We start from the raw sequence: 25974 nt of genomic DNA on the forward strand, positions 1-25974 counted from the left end.
TAGGCCAGATCTTGATATAGTGCTCAAAATAGTCCACTACTGAGTTGCATCGCGCATCTTGTGGGAGAGTTAGCTTGGTTCCTCCCACTTTTTTCAGAGCAGCTGCTGCAAAGTGGTTGTTACGGAAGTAATGTTGCAATTTCAACAACATTAGCCTTTATTTTTGGAACACTGAAGTCTTTGGCTAGGAGGTGCATCAAATGAGCACTGCAACCATATGTTATTAATTTGGGACTCTTCTAAATAATTTTTTCTCATCTTAGATACATTTGCAGCATTGTCTGTGACCAAGCTGCGTACTAGATATTTGAATTTTTTCCCACAGTTTTATACCTTTTACTGCTACTTCTTGTAAGTATTCTGCTGTGTGTGTATTTCCTGATGTATCAATTGTTTCTGTAAGGAAGACATTCCCTTCTTCTGTTGTCACACAAGCATATACAACAGGATCATTGTGGACATTGCTCCACCCATAAAGTCTCAGGTTAACAATTTCACCCTCTTAAATCTTTTGCACATGGCTCAATTTCTCTTTTCATACACTTTATCCAGCAATTTGCTTGTGACATCAGTTCTACTGGGTGGACTGTATTCTGGTCTTAATGACTGCGCCATGTTAATGAAGTATGGGTTCTCAATTGTACGGAAAGGAGAGTTTGTGACATAAACAAACCAGACAATTTTTAATCAATTACCTTTTTTTCTAATCTGCTGGTTCTTATCACAGATTTATCTATGGTTGTTACTGGATGATGGAGATTTTTTTTCCTTTTTGCTACAAATGATATACTGTGGCTGTTTGACATACTGAAACACTATCACTGGCAGATAATTCTGAAACTATAGTAAATGATGGTGATCTTGAAGGTGGATCGTCTTCAGAATCCTGTATGTGGAGGATGGATTCTCCTAAACAAAATAAGGCTATGGCTACACCTGCAGATGTAGAGCGCTGTGAGTTAAACCAGCCCTTGGAGACCGCAGCAGGGAAAGCGCTGCCGTGTGTTTACACTGTCAGCTGCAAGCACAGTGGCTTGGCCACATTAGCAGCTCTTGCAACGCCACAGAGAGCAATGCATTGTGGTAGCTATCCCAGTGTGCAAGTGGCTGCAGTGTGCTTTGCAAATGGCGGGGTAGAGTGTGACAGGGAGTGTGTTGTGTATATGTAGGGGGAAAGAGAGTGGGTTTTGGCGGGCAGAGAGTGTGTCAGCATGCTGTTTTGTAAGTTCAGACAGCAGCAGGAGGAAACCCCCACATCAGCCCCCCCACGCACACCTGTCTCTCTCACACAAGCACACATGCCTGCCTCTGCAGGAGCAAAATTCCACAGCAATGGTTTGCTTTGTGTCTCGGAGCAGATAAGCTTGCTGGCTGTCAGAAACGGAGCTTTGAAAGGAGATATCCGCATGCCTGCAGCCGAGTTCAAAACAATGACCAGAGTGGCCAGTTGACTTCAAGGGATTATGGGATGTTTCCGGAGGCCAGTCACAGCGCAGTAATGCAAAACGTCATCCACACTGACATCCAGGCATTTCAGCCAGGGTGCAGCAAACTCTATGCTTCTCGTGGAGATGGATTACCAGGGGCGCTTCAGCCATGGAGTCCAGGCGCTTGCCAGTGTGGACACCTCAGGAGTTAGAGCGCATTAAATCAGCCCCGGGCACCCTAACTTGCACGTGTAGCCAAGCCCTGAGTCAATGCAGTTATTTAATTACTATTACCGTACTGCTCATTTAATATTACTCATTGCAGTCACGGCCACTCAGTACTACTTTAAAGGTGAAATTGTAAAAAGGAAGATGTGCCTATTTCAGCTATTTCTTTTTTATCACAACTGCATCTAAAATGATAGTACCATAGAGTAACAACTATATTTTTTGCTCAAACATGAGAATTCAAGAATAGTCCAGAAGGAAGACAGGCAGTCCTTGAGAAAAGAAGTATGAAATAAAAAACGTTTACCAATCTGAAGATCCTGCATGTTCAGACATGTTCCTTTCATCATCTTCAACGCAGCTTCCTCCTGAGAAGGAACACTTCTCATGATGTTGTTTCATTCAGGCAAAAAGGCCTTGCATTTCTTTGTTGCGCTGTTTGCATTTTGCACACATGCCTGTCTTACCCAGAGGTAGAGGAACTTCATTAAAATATTCCCAAACTGCATCTCTTTTATGGCCTGCTGCTGTTATGGGTTTTCCCTTCTAGTGAGAGAATGGTATGGTAGATCTCAAATCAATGAAGGCTACACTCAGAAAGACCTCAAGACTTCTGGCATATGTTGCTCAAACAGTTTCACTTTTGTTTCTACTGCCTGTCCCTCCCTTCTCACATTTATCTCCAGACTTCTTCTTCTTGTCCAGATCTATTCCACCCCCAACAATCTTCTATTCATTGAACTTTTTGAAACTTTGCACTTTCAGAGAGAGGTAAGGGATTGACTCTTCTTCGAGTGCTTGCTCATATCCATTCCATGTAGGTGTGTGCGCGCCGCGTGCACGTTCGTCGGAGACTTTTACCCTAGCAACTCAGTGGGTCGGCTGGGCGCCCCCTGGAGTGGCACCGCCATGGCCGCGAATATATACCCCAGCCGACTCACCCACTCCTCAGTTCCTTCTTACCGCCCGTGTCGGTCGTTGGAACTGTGGAGTGCAGCGTAGCTGACCTCCACCTCCCTAGCATTCTCTCAATTTTTCTATTCTCATTGTGTATATAGTTCTCTAAGTTGTTAATTTAGGCTTTGGCTACACTTGCACTTCAAAGCGCTGCCGCAGCAGCGCTGCCACGGCAGCGCTTTGAAGCGCTAAGTGTAGTCAAAACGCCAGCGCTGGGAGACAGCTCTCCCAGCGCTGTCTGTACTCCACCTCCCTGTGGGGAATAACGTACAGCGCTGGGAGCCGCGCTCCCAGCGCTGGGGCTTTGACCACACTGGCGCTTTGCAGCGCCGCAATTTGCAGCGCTGGAGAGGGTGTGTTTTCACACCCTGCTGCAGCGCTGCAAATTTGCAAGTGTAGCCAAGGCCTTAGATAGAGTAGTTAGAGTTTCTAAGAAAAACTGCTGAGCTTCAGTTCATTTGCAAATTTGACATCATCAGTTTAGGATTAAACAAAGACTGTGAATGGCTTGCCAACTACAGAACCAGTTTCTCCTCCCTTGGTTTTCACACCTCAACTGCTAGAACAGGGCCTCATCCTCCCTGATTGATCTAACCTCGTTATCTCTAGCTTGCTTCTTGCTTGCTTATATTTACCTGCCCCTGGAAATTTCCACTCTTGCATCTGACGAAGTGGGCATTCACCCACGAAAGCTCATGCTGCAAAACGTCTGTTAGTCTATAAGGCGCCACAGGATTCTTTGCTGCTTTTACAGAACCAGACTAACATGGCTACCTCTCTGATACTTATTTATTTAAAAACATTTTTGCTGTTAACAAGCATGTTATCTCTGGAGACACAAATCCACAGTTTGAGAACTGCAAAACTAAGCATCTCTGATAGTATCTTCTAACCTGAGCACTGAGTCTCATTGGGTAGATGGAAAGATTACCCTAAATACTCTATACAGAAGCCCCAGGAACCTCATAAGATTGGGTCCCTAATCCATGAACTATTGGAACTCATTTACAAAACTTTTCTTAAACATTACATGAATATATTGTCTCATACTGGAGAATTAGAATTTATAATCCCTATTACATTATAGCTCAAAGATACCTCATCATGGATCTTAATTAAAACTATCTTTAGGTTTTTTCCTCAAAAAGCATTTTATCAAAAAATCCAATTTAAATTAAAAAAAAATCTGACTTAAAAATTTTTTTTTTAAATAATTGATTTTTATCCACCCTGAGAAATTCTAACATTGCTTTCCAGGAACTGCGAAAGTCAATCTCTTCCCCTTTGAATGAAAAGCCAATAACAGTTGGGCATCACTTAAACAGGCAAATGTTGAAAACAGTTTTGCTAAACTCATTGTTAATGTATTGCACCAAAGTTTCAGCGATGGTTTTCAAAACCTTGGAATGCCAACATCTTGTTTGTTTTGTGGGGAGACTGGTGCCCTTTTTTTAAAGATAGCTTGGACACAGGAATGATTGTTTGTTTGTTGTCCTTTGGATATGCAGTAGTATCTGTTTTCAACACTGAAAGCCCTCTGGGATGTTGTGTTGAATAACTAGCTCACTCAAGATGCATGTTTCGGATGAATAACAGAAATACAAATATCTTTGAAAGTATGACTATATCTAAGGAAATGTCTGGAAAATGTCTCCAGATGTTGCTGTCCTGGAGAGGATTTATAACTCTTCATAGCAAGAATAAAGTATCAGGTAGCAATGATTTTTCACACAGATGGAAGATGGGTATCATTAATTGCTGCATGCTTCTTTGTTATTTTTATAGTGGTTGGCTTGGTCCTATTTATTCAAATATATAATTGCATTATATTTTTTTGTCCTGGGTTCTGGGCTTTGTATATTTCTTGTCATGCAAAATGTAGAATAAGAACTCAAAGATTTAGGCTAGGACTTTCGAAGGAGCCTAAGGGAATTAGTAGGATGTAAAACAAAGACCAAAATGTTCTTGTTCTGTCTGAAGTGTAATGGTGAAGTGTGCTGTGTCTTTTTGCATTTTAAATTGACCTATCCTCAGCTAGATAGTTGTTTTTTTTCCTGCATACCATACAAATGAATATCCCCAGACTAGCAAAACTCTGCGGTCTGCAGAGCTGTTCAGGATGTAGACATGTCATTTTTCTAACTGAAAACTCTGACTGAACTAATAAGTATACAGTAGAACCTCAGAGTTACGAACACCAGAGTTATGAACTGACAGGTCAACCACACACCTCATTTGGAACGGGAAGTATGCAATCAGGCAGCAGCAGAGACAAAAAGAAAAGCAAGTACAGTGCTATGTTAAATGTAAACTACTAAAAAAATAAAGGGAAAGTTTTAAAAAAAAGATTTGACAAGGTAAGGAAACTGTTTTCTGTGCTTGTTTCATTTAAATTAAGATGGTTAAAAGCAGCATTTTTCTTCTGCATAGTAAAGTTTCAAAGCTGCATTAAGTCAATGTTCAGTTGTAAACTTTTGAAAGAACAACCATAATGTTTTGTTCAGAGTTATGAACATTTCAGAGTTAGTGAACGACCTCCATTTTTAAGGTGTTCATAACTCTGAGGTTCTACTGTTCCCTGTTCTAGTGCACAGGGAAGCTTAATTCTACTTCTGTTGTATGGGCTGTGGAAGTATATCCCTCAGAGGTTTAATTTTTTTATTGATACATTATTAATTAGTTTCTCTCATGGAGGAAGTCTTGTTTTGTCTGTCTTTAAAATGCATTGGCTAAAGGTTAGGACTATTCAGTTTGATCTTGGTTTAGTAATTAAGTTTAGACAGTTTCGACTTTCTTCAGATTGTACTCGTATATTTGCTTTCTTATTGGATTAAAGTGTGTTTATCTACATTTTTTTGTTTCCTTTTAGAGCGGAGGTTACTTTTCTCTTATATACAGGTCTTGGCATGTTTTTTTTTAAAGTGTTTATGCTGATTAAAGAAATGTATTGAGCCAGAAACCCTTCAGTTAATGATAAACCAGTTGTGACCAGAAGAAGTTAATTGGCTGTTGTGGGCATCCTGTGGGAGATGAAATCATTTGAGTCAGATTATTAACAGATCAAAGAAGCATCTGTCCAATATGACAGAACTTTGTTATTGTTTTATTTTTTTAAATGTAGCATATCTCTAATGCTGCTGGTGAGTGTCCGAACAGACTGTTAGGAAGCAGGGCACAAACCTCAAATGGGCTGTGAGTTCTATACTTAAATATTGCCAACCGGTTATCAAGTGTAAGCTCCTCAGACACTATAACAGCCCTAACATGGAGTCACAGACAGTCCCCTTGAGTATTCTGATCTGTCTCACCAGCCAGGTGAGTTTACCTTTGTGATAGAATCACAGCAATATTCAGGTTACTCCCAGTCCCAAAGGACCAGTCACTTAACGCAGGTCAATTGCACCTTAGATCTCACACCAAAGACAATGCTTGTAGCCTGTCTTATAATAAAATATATGAAGATTGATTAAATAGTGTAGCAGCGTCCCTCAGGGCCCTTCTGGCTCCTGCCCCCGCTGGGCTGAGAAAGTCACACAGAGACCTTTTGGTGCAGTGCCCACCTGGTGCTTTTATTTACAGGCTGTTCTCCCACCACCTTTCCACCATACAAGTAGTCCCCTTCTTGCAGTCCACTGGCAGGAGAGAGGGGGAAAGCTATCTCTCTCTGCTTCCCCTCAGTGCCTTTTCTCTACTGCAGCTTTCCTCTTTCCAGCTCCACCCTGGCTTTCTTCCCCTGGGGCTCTTATCCAGCCCACTGAGGCAGCAGCTGTTTAAGCTTCCCCAATCAGGGCCAGGTGGTCTATGAGCTCCAATTCACCTCCCTTAATTGGAGCTGGAGTGACAGAGGGTTGGCTAAGCAGTTTTCTGCTTAGCACCCTGTCACACACTTCCCCTTTTTTTCCGAACCACCCGGTTTAACCATACAGGTCCCCTCCTCCCTCTAATGGGTGGGTCCCTACCCGGGAGGCCTTCCTCTTTTGGGTGACCTACTGGGACTTCCTTGCAGGGTTCAGCCATCCCCCACCCGCAGAAACCACATTGCATGGGGGGTGGGCCACCCTATAGCACTGCTTCCGCCCAGAGGTCGTCATACCCCTGGGTGTGCCCCTCCTTTTCCCCCCTTCACCTCTGACAGGGATTCAGGATTGGCCCCAGCTTCTTCCTGAGCACCCTGGACCTCCGATTCCCCAGACACCTCAAGCAGGATTTGGGCCTCATCTTCCAGGGGTCTGCCTACAGAGAATTCTGTTGGGCCCACTGGCTCTGCTGAGAGCTCTGGGGCAGATAACTCTTTTCCTTCTCCCGTCCTTCCTGACTCAGGCTCTGTTGTCTAGGGCTTTCTATCTTTTCCATCTCCCGTCCTTCCTGGCTTGGGCTCTGTTGTCTAGGGTTTTCTATCTCTGAGACCTCCTCCCCCTTCCTCAACGGGTCTCTCTCCTCTCTCACCTTGGGCCTCCTCGCCCAATCTACTTTCCCTCTTGGGCAGGGGTACCACTGGGTACAGCAGGCCTTCTACCACCCCAAGCCGTTTCCAACGGAACTGGCCCTGAACCTTGAGGGGTATCTGGGCCATTGGGTACTGCCTCTCGTCCCTATGGATGCATTCCAGATTTATTTTTGCCCCAGGGATTATCCACTGCAGTTTCACCAGCCCCCTCCTTACAAGAGAGCAGGCAGAGGCCAAGTCCACCAGACCCCACTTGGGTCTCCTCCCCACCCTCACAGGAATGGTCGACAGTTTCTGCCCCTTCCCCCGCCATCCAGAGTTAGTTCACCTGCAACATTCTGCAAAGCTGCAGTCCATGTCTGGGCAGTCCTGCTTTTTATGTCCCACTTACCCCACTACCAGCAGATGAGTTGCCTGGTCCCAGTGGAAGCTCCCTGGTTGGTCTCCTGCTTTTTCTCCGGACCCTTCCTGGTTGGGTTTCCCTGGATTTTCTCCCAGGGTTCTCATCCTTATAGGGGTGCCCCTCCTTCCTGGGGGAGTCTGCCTCCACATACTTCTCTATCAGCTTTACCGCAGCCTCCACCATGCCCTGTTGGTGCCATCTAATCCATACCCTTGTCCACTCGGGGAGGCTTTGTAAAAATAGTTCCAGGACAAGCGCATCCATGATCTCCTCTACGGTCTGGGCGCCAGCTCTCAACCATCGGGTGGTCCAGTCCATTAATTTCTGGGTGAAGGCCCAGAGCCTCAAAACCCCTGTCCACTTCGGCACCCGGAAGCGCTGGTGATATTTTTCGGCCGACAGCCCTACCCGAGCTAGGACAGCTGCTTTTACTGTGTTGTAACTCCTGACCTGTTCCTCACTCAGGGCCATATAGGCCGCTTGGGCTTCACCAGCCATGTAGGGAGGCACCCACAGGGCCCAGGTTGTCCTTTCCCATCCACCTCCATCGCTATCCGCTTAAAAGTGCCTAGAAAAGCTTTGCCATCATCTGCCGGGCCCATTTTACATAGTCCCAAGTCCAGTGCCCGCATGCCATCCCCTACCAGGGGAATCACCATCTTCTGGAGGAGCTGCTGTTGAATGGTGTTCTGCTCCCAAATAAAATCTTGCAGGCTCCTCTGCTGCTCAGCTTGCCAGCTGAGCAGGGCCTGCTTCTCCAGGTGCTGGGACTGCTGAAAGGGTTGTTCTGCCTTCTGCAGCTCTTCCTGTTGCTTGATCAGCCACTGCCAGGTCTCTTCCATCTCAGACTGCCAAACTCTTGCTCTGGCACAATCCCGGACAAGCCCCCATGTGTAGCAGTGTCCCTTTAGGGCTCTCCTGGCTCCTGCCCCCGCTGGGGTAAGAAAGTCACACAGAGACCTTTTGGTGCAGTGCCCACCTGGTGCTTTTATTTACAGGCTGTTCTCCCACCACCTTTCCAACATACAAGTAGTCCCCTTCTTGCAATCCACCTGCATGAGAGAGGGGGCAAGCTATCTCTCTTTGCTTCCCCTCACTGCCTTTCCTCTACTGCAGCTTTCCTCTGTCCAGCTCCACCCTGGCTTCCTTCCCCCGGGGCTCTTATCCAGCCCCAGCCTGATGAAGCAGCAGCTATTGAGCTTCCCCAATCAGGGTCAGGTGGTCTATAGAGGTCCAATTCACCTCCCTTAATTGGAGCTGGAGTGACAGACTGCTTAGCACACTGTCACAAATAGGAAAAGGAAATAAGAGACTTATTTACAAGCTTAAAGCAGGTAAACATATATATATATATACACACACAAATCAGTTACAACCTTAAGTTTAAAAAGGTAATAGAAGCTTCTATAATAAGCAAGCTCTAGATGTCCTTTAGGGCTAACCCAAAGTCCTTTTTCCTCTTTAACATCCCGCAATAGTCCATCTGATGTCGATGGACCTTTCCTGTTGGGAAGGACGTAACCCCTTCTGTTACAGATCAGCAGTTCACACCGATTAATGTGGGTCTCCTGTCTGATAGTCACAGAAGCTTACAATACAACTGCTCAAATAGTACCTTAGAATATGGAATACTGATGTTATGTGTGAGATTAATGCATGCAAAATTCACAAGCATCCAATAAAGTCTAAACACTAAGCATAGTCTCATAATTCTTATACCTCTTTTTTAACAATACTAACACACAGATGAGTCAGATTGATTCCAGCTATGTATTTGTTAGTGTTCAGTTGAGACGTGGTGATTTTGGCATGAGCTGGCACCTTGTTTGCCAGTATCACAATATCATCCTGTTACAGTGAGAAGAATAACTAACCTAATATAATGAGTTGTAACGCCTTAGATTATAGGTAGGGCTGGTAGTGCTGCCTATTATTAAGGTTGTCTGACTCTTCCCATTGTAAGACCCTGTTTTCAGTTGCCTCCAACTTTGCCAAACTTTAATTGTTTGGGTTGACATTTTCCATGCTTGCCTCAGGCTGAATTTTGTTTTGAAAATTTCAGCCAAAATAGTTGAGCTGTTTGTGAGGAAGTGGTTAAGGAACGAAACATTGTTTTGCCCATGTTAAAAAAAAATCCTAGTAGTCTTTTCTTTTAAATGTTTTGAAGCTGAGAATTAAAATTTGGCATGGGGTGGCCTTTGTGTCAGTGATGTGCCCTTTGCCATTGCTGTTAAAAATCTGCTCAAATTTGGCTAAACTGTAAGGTTTTGAAAGATCATATTTTGCATGTGATTAGTAGAGACTTCTTTGATTTCAATATCTTAAATCTATGAAGAGTCCATCCTCATTGAATGTGGTCGAGCCTCTCAGAACTCTTAGTGCTGAACAGACTGTGTGTGCCATCCTCCCAGAGCAACTGAGCATGCTCCATCCCCTCACGGCTTCTACCTCTGGCTGGATTGTGCATGCATAATTCCCACAGAGTGACTGAGCATGCTCCTTCTCAGGGAAAAAGGGGTAAAGCTGGACTTTGTGTGGTGCATCTAAAGGTTTCAATCCTCCTGAAGAACCATGAGAGTGTCAATAATACAAATAATGAAGGTAGAAAGTATCAGGAAACAAACCATAATTATCTATCATATAGTATGAAATCTAGAGAATATGAGTTTATCCAACTGTTGGACTGATACGTATACTGAAGACACTACTGTAGATGGAAAATTATAGTAATTACACAAACCTCTATTTCCTGGAGTTTTCAGTGGAAATACATGGGGTGAAACCATTAACTATCTGACATCTAGAGAGTAGGTATTATATACTGAACTTGTTCTAATAGGAGTGAAATGATTTGCTCACATTTAAACTATTACATCTTTTATCTATTATCATTTGAATAATGGTCTGTTCAATAAATTAGCATGTGGCTATAAAATTAATCTGGTAAAATTTAGTTTATTTTAGGAATCAAATTTGATCATGCATAGACTACAATCTGTCATAATGTCTCTGCAATGAAGGGGGAAACATGCTCAGCACTAACTTGTTACACCGCTTAAAAATAAAATATACTCCTTAAAATCTCTTCCTCTCTCTCTGACCTCCCTCACTGCCCTTCTGCCCGTAGCCAGTGGACAGGGAAGAATGCACTGGTGATGTTCCTAGTTACTTAGACATGACCCCCCTATAATATTACTCTCCACCCCTTCCATTCAGATAATCAGAAAGCCATTTTATGGTTGCCTCCTGTGTTGGGAGAGGGGCTTCCTGTGCTCCTGTTAAGTGAACTTCTTAAGGAGGAGCCATAATTTAGCCCATAATCTCACCAGTGCATTTTTGCCTCTTTAGTCAAGCATGAGAATACTAATGTGGCATATTAAGCATATGCTTTTACATGACAGCAGAATGCACTATCACTTTCTCTGTGGGAGGATTATTGGATTTTGTGATATTAAAATTACTTGGCTGCACATTTTGGTTTGTAGCACTGCAGGCCTGGAGAGATCTGGGATTAAATTTGAAATAGTAATTCCTGGAAATTGCAAAATAAAAAATCTCCCTCTCTAATATTGAGCTATCTAAAGTGTCTGAAGATGAGGTTTTTAAAAATTGAACTATACTGGGATTTTAATAAAGAATTTTTTTCTGCATTGAATGCTCCTAAAAGTCAATCAAGTGTTTGTTTATATACTGATCTCTTATACTTTTGTTCTTAGTGCCGTTTGGTCTCCTAAACTACTATGTTTTTTCTTCTTTTTTTCAGAGGAGGAGCGAAGGGTGAAAGCCAATGATCCTGAACATAATGAAAAATTTCAGTATGCTGTGAGTATAATGTATATTCAGCATTGAAACCCTGCACAGTAAGGGGTATATTCCCACATAGATGTATGGAGAGTTTTCAGTAATGTTGGGAAAATCCCAAAAGTTTTAGAGATTTGGTTCAGATAAGTAGTCAAACGTCTTATTTGAACTTCCTGGGTCTACACAGTTGAGCTGGAAATCTTTGACGGGGAGATTAAATATCCAAGGTGACTCTACTCTTCTGATTAGTTAAATTTAGGGAAGGAATTTCTTTGTCTACTAATGGCAATTTTATTATAGTAACAAGTATTTATATCAATATCACCTGAGGAAGAGTTGACCTACTTATGTTACACACATGGATTTCATCTAAAAACATGAGCCTGCTATGAGTAACATCTCATAGAACCCAGTGGACTCCTGTGAAGAGTGAAACATTAACCCTGTCACTCAGCACTGATTGGCTTCTGTGCACTCCATCCACTGGGGTAGTCATAGTGTATAGGAATATTTTCACTTTTATAGGAGGAGGAGAGCTTATCATTCTGAGAGAGATATGTATGCATGCATACATACGTGTTGTAACTCTCAAACTCCTCTAATCTTCACATATGCAATAAATTATTTCCCATCCTCCCCATGGACTGTAGCTTCCTCATTTTAGTGTTTCTGAAAGAATATATTGATAACTATAAATACATGTCATTGTAGCAACCTCTTTTGATTGTAGAATGTCACTACTACACAACTAAGGGGAGTTTTTTTGAGGGCATAGTTACTAAATTAGTAAATTTTTTTGTCCTTGTTTTTTTCCTAATAGATCATCGACCATAACATTTAGCCCACCTTCTCTCTATTGTCCTTTATAGTAATATATTGTGTTTGTTTAAAGTTTTGAAATCATGTCCTGACTCTTCTGCATTTGAAGTAAATGACATAATGGAACACTACAGTTCCTTTTTCGAAATCCAGGTTCACAGATGTTAGAGTATTTTTAATTCAGAGAATAGCTGACATGAAAATTATTAAAATAAAAACTCTTTCATGATATTGTAAAAATCCAGGTTTGATGGCACAGTCCTGATTTTATTTAGGAAAGTTGTGGTTTCTTTGGTACTTCTAAAAATTAAGTTTAATTTTTCAACAGGATAGCCAGTTTTACCAATCTGGCATTTGTCTTTCCTTTCATTGTTATGTTTGCAATTTAAAATTAATTATTGAGTGGCCTAATTTTAAAAATAATGACAAGCAGCATGACAGGTCTGAATTAGTCATGGAAAGTGTCAGTAATTTGTTTTTGATATAGGTTTTTCATTATTAGCTGTTTGTTTGTTTGTTTTGTTTGTTTTGAGACATCATTATAGTGACTCTTTGTCAGAGATTTATTACAAATAACTACACTTAGAAAAAAACTCCCTGCCCTCCAGAATATAATCAAGTGATGCAAATCAGTTCACAGTGTAAGTAATTAACAATTATTCCTTTCCAAGCAGTTGAGCTCTAAATACCTGCAAGCCGTCAGACAAGCATTATCTGGTGTATTGTGTGAAATACTTTCTGCATTTAGCAATTCTAGTTATTTGGTAAACTAGAAAAAACCCGAAATGTTAGAAATCTACGTTGGTTTTACTTTAATCGTTTCTCAGTGGTTTACTTTGCAGCCCTCCCTCAAATGAACAGTAGTTTACAAGCAAAGGCACATATCAAACCTATAAATTAGTCTAAATTGTTGAGGGACTTGTTAGACAGCCCCAATCATTTTTTAAAAATTATTTTGAATATATTGGATTAAAAAAAAAAGAATAACTTGAAACCAAACACAGAACTGTGATTATTTTACTATAATTAGAAAGGCTTTATGTATTATTTTAGGATCACTGATCAGGCATTCATACCTAACAAAAAGACTCATCTAAAAGTTAGGCTGTGGAAAATCCTATTTCACAATTGTATAGGTATCTGATAGTGGGGAGCCAAATGGTATGGTGACTTCAGGTGAATACATTTCCTCTTCCAGAAGTCCTCCATTTCTAAAAGTGCACGTACATAAATGTATATCCAGAATATGTACAGTTTTGATAGCTTTTTAAATTGCTCACCGGCTGTTTTTTAAATGAAACATACAAAGATTTTTAGACGAAGAGATAGCGTAATAAACAGAGTTCGACATGTGTCTTGACATGTGTCTCTTTAACGATGGACTTTAAGGCAAGCAAATATTTGGATATATTATGCAAAATTGTGACTTTTTTGTGCTCCTTTAAGAGTAGACCACTGTCTTGAACTTAGAGGCCCAGAACACCAAAACATTACATAAAATGAACAGATCAAGCCAGAGAAATTACAAAACTTAGAAAGTAAACAAAGAACAAAGAAAAGTAAGTATGGTAGGTCTCTTGAAAGGATAGGAAAGGAGAAACCTAATTTTCGTTAATAGACAGTTGACTGTAAAAGAACTAAATCTATAACTCAAACTAGAATGAATTTACCAAGACTAATAGTTTCAATACTTCCTGGAAAAACCACCAACTCCAACTGTTCCACAGTGGTTTTTATTCTGGTTGCATAATTCCATTAATTGTCAGGTAGTGAGATATATTTTCACTTACACAGGAAGCTTATGACAATTTTATATTGTTCAGTTAATGTTCCACTTTTAGAGGCTGAAATATAATGCATTTGGCTGTTTTGCTTTCTCTTTCTTTCTCTTAACTTTTCATAAATATTTCCATTGTTGTTATTATTAATGCCCTTTAGAACATTCAAAATAAGCAGATCCTGAATTTCATGTTTTAGTGCTAAGCAGAAGCTGTGAATGCTCTAATGAATGGTATGTCAGTGCGGCAGCTAGATGCTAGCCTCCCAGGCTGGGTAGATAGACTTGTGCTAGCAGGACTTGAACTAATGTGCTAAAAATAGCAGTATGGACATTGTGGCTTGGACTGGAGCTTGGGCTCTCAAACCTAGGGGGGTCGGTGGACATGAGAACCTGAGCATCTGCCCAAGTTGACTGTCTGCATTGATATTTTTAGTGTGCTAGCTCGAGCCACACTAGCATGAGTCTCTACTCAGGCTGTGAGGCTTGCTCCCAGTGCCAGTGAAGGTACACCCTTAGACATATATATTCAACCTTGGGGAATGCAACTGTCCTGCCCTTTCCAGTTAGAAGGGAGGGAGATTTCAGTTTGGAGAAGTTTGAGAACCACTGCAAAGTCTATAAACAGACAAATGCTAACACTATACAGGAATTAAGAACTTGGATTGTACAGGAACAAAATGATATCTCATAGTTAAAAATATTACTCCTTCATATGTCAGGCAGTGTATTTTCAACATTGAAGGGTCAGAGTACCTGGCACATTATATACCTGTGAAGGTTTTCTGGACAAGGAAGAAACATATAACATAAAAAGAAAAACATAAAAAGAAAAGATGGGAAACAGAACCCTCTCTATCCAAACTTTAAAATGTTATTAGAAGAATGCCTATCATTACATTATTTTGAATTTCTATTCTCATTTTAACAAAACCATTTTGCATTTGGCCAATCAAACAACTCTAAGATATACACTACTGTCAAATGAAATAGTTTGTTCTTAATTACCCATTTAGCAAATCCCCCAAACTTCCATTAAACTAAAGAGTGAATGTTTTCATATCTGATTGTAATGGTTTCTAAGTCTTCATTCATATGTTTCATTAGTATTTTTGAACCTTTCCCCCTTATTGCAATATTTAATTTCTCTTCTATAGCCATTCTTGTGTGATGTATTTCCATAGCAGTGTTAAGAGCTGGGTGAAAACCTTGTTATGAGTAGTGTTAAAACCTCATTAAAACTGCTCCTTTTGCTTAAGATGGTTGTAAGAGACACTCAAGGGGCCACACCTAAAACACGCCCTTACAGAGTCTGCTCAGAAACTAGCACCAAGTGGGTAGGGAGTTCCACTGGGTATTGTGACCATGGGTGGATGTGGATGTGTGAGTGAGTGAGGTGACACAAAAACTGAGAGAGACTGAGGAGGAAGAAAGCAAAACAGCAGACTGTGAGTACAGTATATGATGCCGGAAGAAACTAGAGAGAGTTTTTGGGTTTGGTGCTGGCTAAAGTGGCTTAGGGCTGTAAGCAAAGAAATAGGTCCTTTTTGTTTTGTTTCCTGCTGCATTTGCAGAAGCAGGAGTTTGTACATTCCATGTAAACAAACAAGATTACATCAGAGAAAATACCAGACTCCACCAGTTTCTCCTCCTGACTGGACCATCCCTAGGATGCCAAATTTTGACTAGCCACTCGGGTAAAAAAGGGGCAACATTGATGTTAGCAGTGGGGTTCATTTTTCAATGTGAGAACTGAAAATGGAGGTGCTTGTAGAAATCAAAAATGACCAGTGTGATTTAAAGCAAGACCTAAAAGAGGAGCTGGAGACTTCACAAAAGGAATTAAAGTATAGCTGGAGGTTTGCCAGAAAGGGCTGAGAGATGACTTGCAGGCAGAGGTGAAATCTCTGGATCAACAACTATAAAGTATCTGCACAGATTGGGAAGCCTAGCTGCAAAACTCCTGGGCTGGAATGGTAAAACAGATTGATGAGGTGCCCAGCAATCTCACTGGCATAGACCAGAAGGTTTTCCATGAAATAGTGGAGACCAAGCAAGCTTTAGGCAATCTGGAACTTGCTAATGAAGATGAGTTGCAGAAAGGACTTGAGCTGAAAATCAACTCCAGAAGGAAATCAAAGGGTCAGACCACAGTGGAAGGCAGCTGCCGGAATGAGGAATTGAACCAGCTAGAGAACTTGGATAAGACCAGACATTTACAACAGTTTTCTACCCCATTTGTAAACCACAGAGGCCCAGAGAGAGAGAGCGAGAGAGGTCTGGCTGTCCCAGCTCAGATAAGGCAACAGCCCATTATCTTTGAGAGAAAAACTTCCTGGGACACTTACTTTGCTCAATTCAACATTATAGCTCAAATGAGTGATTAGGATGAGCGACAGAAAGGGGGTTTACTAGCAGCTAACTTGGGTGGCCCAACTCTGACTGTGCTGCAGAACTTACCCAGAAAACAGACTGAGTTATAAAATGAGCCCTCGTCATGCAGGCTCATGCAGGCTCGTCATGCAGGCTCGTCATGGGGTGGGAAGTAGTTTTGGAGAGGGAGCTCATGAACGTTGGCCAGGCACAGCTAAGAGCAAAAAAGAAAGGAAAAGAAGAAATCCCACCTGAACTGGCAGAAGACTTGCAGAAACTTGTGTGTCTGGCATACAAGATACTACCGAGTCCCCCCAGCACCCTTGTTCGAGCATCTATACAGGAGAGTAAGGATCTGCCTCTTTGTCTAATTTGCAGGAGAGCCCATGTTCCTGGTCCATCCATTGGAACAATGAGGACGGTGTTGCAGGAATCGACCCTAGAGCAACTAAAAACTTCCTAAAGACAGATTCCTGATATTAAGATAGTGTCTGACTGGAAAATCAACTGGCAAATGCAGCCTCCCTGCACATAAACCAGCTTGTGGAGCATAAATTAGTTTTTAGATTTGTCCATATGAGAGGGAATTGGGTCTAGAGGAATCTGCTATGAGGGTGAATAATTTCACAAGAGGCTTTGGGTATGCATTCCCCATGTCCAAAAATAAGTTTTACAACCTGGATGACTTTGTGCACTTTTTGGAATATGCCAGTTGTGTGCAAAATAATGTTCTCAAGTGGTAAGAATATAAAAAAGGAGCAGAAGTGTTTTGTTCAATAGAACAAACTGCAATCAGCTGTCCAACGTTCATGAGCTCCCTCTCCAAAACTACTTCTCACCCCACATCTTTTGCTGATTCCATTATTATATTTATTTCTTTTCAAATCTAAAAAGAAAGGTGGTAATACCTTTCCATCAGTGATACCGAGAGTGGTAATACTAGTGTAAACTAATGGTGTAAAGTGGTCTTCTACTCTGAAAACTCACTGCAAAAATGGCATAATACATTGTTATTATTTTGAAGAAAAGGCTATATGTTCTCTATAGGCATTTGAGAGTAGCTTTGGCATGCATGCGTATGTTAAATAATACCAAAGGCATTTGATGTCAGTTCCTAGCTTTGGTGTGAGAAAACAAGCATGAACTTGGAAAGAGAAGACTCTGAGAACAAAGGATAAACTGGATCTCTCAATGTCTAAAGACATATAGAAGATGATTTAGCTGCTTTAGGTGAGCAGGAATGAAAATACCTTGAATTTACATGAGCTCTAATTTGCTTGGCAAGGATTCATCCCCACACCTGCCCACCCCAGCTTTATATTCTATAGAGCACCATTTCCTGTCTAGATGAAAGAATGATGGGTTAATTCCAGTAAAATCTGTGTATGTGCCATTATGCAAACATTCTAAATATACTTTGATCCAAGGTTAGTCAACTTTTTCATTGGTTTAACTAGGCAGGATTGTATTGAGAAATGCACCCTTTTTAGAGCTCTTACCTAGTATTATCAAATGTGCTTAAAGGAGTGAGGCACTCAAATTCCATTAAAAGTCAATTGGATTTGGACACCTAACTCCCTTATGCTCATTTGAAAATACCAGCTGTAGAATTTATCCAAATATGAGGGGATTTAGTAGACCCAAAAGGGTATAAGAGAGTTTGCAATAGAAGTCCGCTATATTGCAAAAACGTAAACTTTGCTTAATTTTTCACACTGTGAGTAATCCCTTTTAAGTCATTGGGTCTACTCATAGGGTAAATTTCATGGGGTTTAGAGTGCAGTTCAGACCAGTGAGGAGTTGTCACCTCTTACCTGTAATCCTGAGCATCTCACAAGACGTTAGTACTGTTACTCCCAGCCTGGGATGCTCACAGTCAGCAAACATGCATGCAGATCACACCCTGAGTTTCTACATATGATGCAGCCAGCCCTGGTTCAGCAACTCTGATCCCAGCAGCCTGTCTGCAGCCCCACTCTGGCTTCCACCAGCCTTGGTTACAACTAGCAAGGTGACCCCAACATACTCCCAGTCCTGATTTTTCCCCAAACAGTGTGGTCTGCAATGTCCGCCCTCTCTTCGACTGTTCAGAAAAATAACAAGGTTCATTTGTTCCTTTAAAGAGACCAAAGCACATCACAGCTTATTAACTTAACTGGCTAAATACACCCTTCCATGCAAACACAGCACTGAGTAGGTTTATAGTAAAAATAAAACAAATTTATTAACAGGACGTAGGTTAAGTGATGCCAAGTAAAAGGAATGTTAGACAGGGTCTCAAGCAAATAAAAGTGGAAAATATGCATCTAAAAGTCTAAAACTTTATCAAGGGACAGGCTCTGTTCAAGATGACTTTTCTCATCCACAGTCTTCCAGCAAGATGGTATCTGACCCCCTCCTCAGTCAGAATCTTCTCCAGAAGCCCAAAAGTGCTGGTTCTTTTGTCTTCTTAGGTGAAAGAGATTGCTTAAGCAGGTCTCTCAGCTATATTCAATTTCCAGAGACTTCAACCTCTCCTTGGTTGATGCACCCATCTTTCTCAGATTGCAAGAGGTCTGGTCTCGGGTATCTGTTTAGTGGTGGATTAAGAAGTTGGCTTCTGTCCTTGCTTATAACTTCCAAAGTTCAATGACTTTGTTTCAAGAGGCAGGGTGACCTCATGCTGTTCTTCCCTTCCTGTGGGCGTCCTATCACCTCGTATGTACATGGGGTTTCCATTGTTTTGATTCCACCATGCTTAATTTACATAGGAGACAAGTGGATGCCTTCTTTGCTGTCTGGGAGAGAGTCCCTGTTTGGCCTCAGACTTTAAAGCATAATATCATTATGTATCCATATTCTCTCATATAGTGTTAATATATACATTTCACAATGATATTAATCACCAGTGTGTCATTAGCTTTCAGAAAAGACCTCACTCTATATATACTTTTATAATACAGTAATGTTGTATACAATCTGTTGATTCAATTGCTTACACTTGAGGTTCAGCCCCCTGTCTTTATAGACCAGTAAACCTTTGAAATGGATTCTTCTGAGTGTCATCACTCAAAGTAAAGTTTATTCAAGCTGTGAGGAAGGTGACATGGAGTCTGGTGGTGAAGGAAGCTCCATGCTCTTTCTTCCCTCACTGGTGTTTGCTAAAATGCAAATTGTTCTGCTTCTGGCAATTCCCCACGACCCTTTGTTGGTTTGATGGCCCTGTTTACTTCTTATATGTAAATATACCTTAATTATCTCTGCCTGATGATTGGGCACATTCCTTTTGTCTAGGGCAGACCTGTTTACCAACATCCCCTGATATGCCTGGCTTAAACATAGTTTAGTCATGACTCCAGCTTATATCCATATCTCTTAATACATACTGGGTACATACTTTACACAAGAGTATTAATGATCAGAGAGTTGTTAGTTTTCAACTGATACCTCACAAGGCATATTTTGTACAAATATTATTACAGTAGTAGGTAGGATGTAAATACAGGGGTGCTTAGAGTCACAGTAAGCATGTGCGTAAATCTTTGTGGGATCACCGACTAACAGTTAAATATTTGTAAGCCCCAAGTCACCTTTTGGTTTATGATCCTCAATTCTTTTCTCATCTCAATAATTTGTTTTGCAATGTTACTTGGACTAGGTTAGCCTACTGATGTATTTCAGTCTCTCTGAGGGATGGGAGTGAGAGTTAGATACTATCTGGGGACTAAATGTTAGAACAGTTGGGAGGAAAAAATTAAGGGTTATCAAATACATAGGTACAAAGTGTTGGGCATACTGCTAGAAAGCTATTAAGGCCAGGTTGTGTCTGGGTGATGGGGAAAGCAGGACTATCATGCAGACTCATCCTTTTCTCCCTCCCCTCCATGGAAGGGCTAGGCCTCTAACAGTCCTTAGTCTTAGAGAAAATTCACTTCTAGGGCCCCCGCGGTGCAAGTCAGTCCAAAGAAAGCAGCAAATAGCAGAAATAGGAGTTGGGACATGATCCTGCCATCTCTGTTTCAACCTATGGAACTGTCCAGGTGATGCAGTGGGGAGTTTGCTGCACCATCCAAAGAGTTGTGCAGCTTAAACCGTCCCTTGATTCCTAGGTAGCGTGGAGGAGCTATGGTGTCTCCTGAGGCATAATCCCTCCCAGAGCTCCTCCAGGGTGACACTTGTGAGCCACAGTGTCTCCTGTAATTGGAGGTTATCATTACAGTTTGAAAATGAATAGTTAGCAAGTAGGGATGCCATTTGTTGAATAAAATTCTGCTAATGGCAACTAGTTGCTTGAGAGCTTTAGCTGAATTATGCCCTGTGAATACAAAGTCAGACATGGTGAAAGCAGGTGAAACTCTTCTGAAGTCAGTGTCTGAATTTGGCTCTAAATGTTCCCTCTCTGTTTTGTAGGTATAAGTAATACAGTAAGAATACATTTCTTTTTAGGCACTAGGAGGTTGATGCTTTATGTCCTTTATTACCTATATATCTATATCAGTTGTTTGTGGATACGTTGATACAGGGCTTCTCATCTTCCTCTCCAGCTATGTCATTCTCGAAGGAAAAAATTGCTTGCAAGTATGGGAAAGTTGTTGTACAACGTATGCTGTTTAGAGTGTCTTGGAGGAAATAAAGCATACAGTAACTAAATTAGTCTCAAAGGGAAATTTAATTTGTTCCCCAAGGAATTCTTCAAAATCAGAGCTTTGTAGATAAATTTCAGTTTGAAGACCATTTACGTTCACCACAATTACAGTTAGAAACCAGGAATGATAATTCAATGAACCAGTGCGCAGAGAATTGTGCAAGACTAACAACATTCGCTAACAAAATTTTTGTAATAAAAATGTGGCTAGAAAATATTTATAAATCATGTTTCCCTGTGTAAATTATGAGTAGGAAATTAGACTCCTGAGACACGAGAGACAGCATTCTCCGTAGATTCAAAAGACTGAAAGTGACTGTTCTAGTTGATTGAATTAATGCCCATAGAGTTGAACAATATTTTTCTAGTTTGAATAATCTAAGTAGCTCTGGTTATAAAATAAACAAAATCAAGACATTAAAAATATTCTTCTGCTATGTGGTGATATTTTTCCAATAATCTCTAAATCAAGGTATTATAACTGAGTACTACAGGTAAGGATACTTTTATTTTATCTTGACTGTGCCCTTTTAAGATAATCAGTTAATATCATAAGATGGACTAGAATAACTTGTCTGTGCTCTTAACACACTATCCCTTACTAGTTAACATATTATTTATTCTTTCTATTACCACAGCTTGCTAAACATATTTTACTACTGTGGCTTGTTAAATATAGTCAGCACACATGTGCCCCAGTCTGGCTTTGGCAAGAAAGAGAAGGCAAGTTTCTAAGAAATGTTAGGCACTGCTCTTCAGCAAATTCTAGAAAATGAAATAGTTATTGGTGCCAATTTAAATAGGAATGTTGGAAGAGACGTGTGGATATAGTAGCGTATGTGGTGGCCAGGGCTATGGAACTATAAGTGACAAAGGAGAAAGCATAGTGAAACTGGCACAAGCTCGTGACCTAGTAGTCTCCAAAACATTTTTTACGAAAAGAGATGAACGTCTTGTTACAAGAGTAGAAGGACTAGACGCCAGATTGACTGATTACTTTCTTGTTTCCTGACAGAAAATAAAAGTTCTTCTTCGAGTGATTGCTCCTATGCATTCCAGTTAGGTGTGCGCGCCGTGCGTGCACGGCATCTCGGAACTTTTTTACCCTAACAACTCCGGCGGGCCAGCTGGCGCCCCCTGGAGTGGCGCCGCTATGGCGCCTGTTATATACCCCAGCCGGCCCGTCCGCTCCTCAGTTCCTTCTTACCACCCGTGATGGCCAGTTGGAACTGTGGAGTGCTCTCTGTCCTCCACTACCCTAGTTCTCGCTAAAGGTTTTTTGTATATAGTTAGTTCATAGTACGTGTAGTTAGTTGTTATAGTTAGTTAGTGAGGTTTTAGTGATAAGGTTAGGGGGGTTTCCCCTCCCTTTCCTCCTCCGGTGCGGGCTCATGCCCAAGGCACCGGGCTTTAAGCCCTGCGCAATCTGCCAGAGGCCTATGCCGATCAGGGACCCGCATGACGCCTGTCTTCGTTGCCTCGGCGAAGGTCATCGCACAGACAAGTGTCCGATCTGTTCCGCCTTCAAGCTGAGAACGCGTAAGGAGTGGGACAATAGACTTAAGCAGCTCCTCATGGAGGCGTCGCTACAGCCCCCGGCACCGGCCGCGCCGGCACCGAGAGCCTCATCGGTGCAGAGCGCACCGGCTGCTCCAAGCTGCTCCGGCACCGCGGCACCGCAGCCTCATCCAGCAACTGAGAAGACCCGGCACCGCTCCCTTTCGCCTGCTAGGAAGCGCAGGCTGGCAAAGGCGATCGCTAAGTCCTGGGCTGAGGACTCACCATGACTATTGCGTCACCTGCGACTCCCGCGGTGGCCGTGCGCCAGGCGGGCACCGGGCCGTTGACTCCGGCGACGCAAGGGCCGTCGAGTCCGGCACCGCCACGCTCCCTGGCACCTTCCGCGGTTGAGCCATGACTGCCGTCGACGCCGGAGACATTCTCTGCGGCGCGTGAGCTGATACAGCTCGTAGAGGCACCGAGCCTCCGGCCCCCGGCATCGCCGGTGCGGGCTGTCGCGTCCGTAGGAAAGCTGGCGATGATGATCCGGCCGCCCTCCGCGGACCGCCGGCACAAACGACACTCCCGGTCCCGGTCACGCTCCCGGTCCCGACGAAGGTCACCTTCTCGCCGTTCCCGATCTCGGCACCGCTCGCCGTCCCGGTACCGGTCGCCATCCCGTCGCCGGTCGGAGTCCCGGTACCGTTCGTCATCCCGGTACCGGTCGCACTCCCGGCACCGATCCAGGTCCCGATCGCCGTCGCGTCGGCACCGCCGGAGGTCTCAGTCCCGGCGACGTTCCCGACACTGCGACTCCCGCAGCCACTCCTGGCACCGCAGATCCTGCTCCCGGTCGAGCTCCCGGCACCGGTCGAGCTCCCGGCACCGCGGTGGCCGGCGGTCTCGGTCACCGTCCCGGTACCGGATGTACACACACCATCCCTCGGCACCGTCTGTGGACAGACTGCCGCCTTCGGCGGTACAATCCGTCAGCGCCTCAGCACCTCCTTGGCCATCCCGCCCAGCATCGGTGGCCTCCGGCGTTGACAGCACCGCGCACCTGCCACCGACCCCACACGGCGATCCTCAGGGGTCTCAACGGTGGGGCTTCTGGGTTCCCTGGGCCCAGTATGAAACGCAGGGCGTACCGTTTCCCCCGAGAGACTTGGCCTCCGAGCGCAGGGTCCCCGAGGCGACGGTTAGCCGGCCGGCTCCTTCTCCTCAACGCGAGCCCTCCGTTCCACCGGACCACCAGTCCTCCATGCAGCACGACCCAGCCGAGGCGCAGTCAACAGCCCCTGCGGCGGAGGCCGTCGTGCAGGGCTTGTCCTCATCGTCCTCCCCGGACGAGGCGGTGGCCGGTGCTTCAGCCAAGGAACCGCCGCCCATTGACCTGAAGGCCCACCAGGATCTGCTTCGCCGGGTGGCGACGGCCATGGATCTCCCAGTAGCGGAGGTCCAGGAGGACGAGGACCCCATTACCAACGTGGTGGGCGCAGACGCTCCCATGCGCGTGGCATGCCCTTTGTGAGGACAATCCAGAAAAACGCCACCACGCTCTGGCAAACACCCGCATCCATCCCTCCCACGGCCCGCGGGGTTGAGCGTAAATACTCAGTTCCCCCTACGGGCTATGAGTATCTTTATACCCACCCGACCCCGGACTCGCTGGTCGTGCAATCGGTTAACGACCGCGAGAGGCACGGTCAACCTGCCCCTGCGCCTAAGTCCAAAGACGCCCGGCGCATGGACCTGCTAGGCCGCAAGGTCTACTCGGCAGGCGGCCTACAGATGCGCATTGCTAACCAGATGGTCCTCCTCGCCAGGTACGTCTATGACATCTTGACGTCCCTGGCGAAGTTCACAGAGCTCCTGCCATCAGCCTCCCGCCAGGAGTTCGCGGCGCTGTTGGAAGAGGGAAGGAGATCATCTAGGTCCTCCATCACGGCCGCCCTCGACGCTGCGGACTCCGGAGCTCGGACCTTAGCCTCCGGCGTGTCGATGCGGCGCATCGCCTGGCTGCAGTCCTCCACCCTGCCGCCGGAGGTGCAATATACTCTGCAGGACCTGCCCTTTGACACGCAGGGTCTCTTCTCCGAGAAGACGGATTCTCGGATCCAGACCCTGAAGGACGGCCGCATTGCCATCCGCACCCTCGGGATGCACACGCCGGCGACACAGCGCAGGTCCTTCCGGCAGCAACCCTCCCGGCCCTTCTACCAGCAACGCTATCGGCCGTACAATAGCCGGCAACCGGCTCAAAATCGCCGTCGTCCTTCCGGCAATCGGCGTAGCCAGGGCCAGGCCTCTTCCAAGGCCCCTCAGGGGGCCAAGCAGGCCTTTTGATGGGACGCTCGAGGACGGCCCATCACTCTCCCTACCGGATCCTTCCCCGTTATTTTACAACCGCCTTTCCCATTTCTTTTCGGCGTGGTCCCAATTAACAACAGACAACTGGGTGCTTCAAACAGTCCAGTCGGGATACCGCCTGCAATTTGTTTCGCCCCCACCTTCCCGCCCACCCTCCCTGTCCCTCTTCAGGGACCCCTCTCACGAGCAAGTCCTCTTACAAGAGGTTCAGACTCTGTTGAGCGTGGGTGCCATAGAAGCAGTGCCTCAAGACAGGCGGGGCAGGGGATTCTACTCCCGTTATTTTCTCATCCCCAAAGCGAAAGGGGGGCTACGTCCTATCCTGGACCTTCGCGAGCTGAACAAGTACCTGCTCAAGCCCAAGTTTCGCATGGTCACCTTGGGGACCATCATTCCCTCTCTGGATCCGGGAGACTGGTTTGCCACCCTCGACATGAAGGACGCCTACTTCCATGTCGCGATCTATCCTCCCCATCGACGTCACCTCCGGTTTGTGGTCAACAACGCCCACTACCAGTTCGCCGTGTTGCCGTTCGGACTCTCCACCGCTCCGAGGGTATTTACCAAATGCATGGCGGTGGTTGCTGCAGCCCTCCGCCGTCGTCAGATACACGTCTACCCGTATCTCGACGACTGGCTGGTTCGCGGACAGTCTCGACAGCTCGTAATGGGCCAGATGACAGAAATCCTGTCCCTCTTTCAGCGGCTCGGTCTTCTCATCAACGCCGAGAAGTCCACTTTGATTCCGTCACAGCGGGTGGAGTTCATTGGAGCGGTCCTCGACTCCTTGTTGGCCAGAGCCTGCCTACCGCAATCTCGACATCAGACGATGGTCTCCATCATCCGGGACCTCGTCACCTTCCCGACCACGACGGTGCGCTCCTGCCTCCGCCTCCTGGGCCACATGGCATCATGCATGTATGTCACCGCGTACGCGCGGCTCCACCTCCGCCCGTTCCAGTCTTGGCTCGCGTCGGTGTACCGGCCGCATCGAGACCCCATCAACATGGTGGTCACGGTCACCAGGCCGACCCTCGAGTCCCTCAGCTGGTGGCTCGACCCGGAGGTCGTGTGTGCCGGAGTCCCGTTCCACCCTCCTCGCCCGTCCGCCACTCTGACCATGGATGCCTCAGCGCTCGGTTGGGGAGCTCACCTCGGCGACCTTCACACCCAAGGCCTTTGGTCACCCCAAGAGCTCGCTCTCCACATCAATGTCCGCGAGCTGCGAGCGATCCGTTTGGCGTGTCG

At 44.5% G+C, this 25974-nt stretch overlaps 1 protein-coding gene across 5 annotated transcripts in view; it reads left to right on the forward strand.

Moving 5' to 3' along the window:
• ATP8B4 (ATPase phospholipid transporting 8B4 (putative)) overlaps positions 1-25974 on the forward strand; it is a 152154-nt gene that overhangs the window by 4838 nt on the left and 121342 nt on the right. For all 5 annotated transcript variants that reach the window (XR_005585498.1, XM_039491658.1, XM_039491659.1 and 2 more), the window contains exon 2: positions 11226-11284. Coding sequence is in view for 4 of the 5 variants with exons in the window: in XM_039491658.1 (XP_039347592.1) it covers positions 11226-11284 (59 nt within the window). In the remaining variant the exon portion in view is untranslated. The remainder of the gene's footprint in view (positions 1-11225; positions 11285-25974) is intronic.

This window comes from Mauremys reevesii, linkage group 10 (genome assembly GCF_016161935.1).
Source record: "Mauremys reevesii isolate NIE-2019 linkage group 10, ASM1616193v1, whole genome shotgun sequence".
NCBI lineage: Eukaryota > Metazoa > Chordata > Testudines > Geoemydidae > Mauremys > Mauremys reevesii.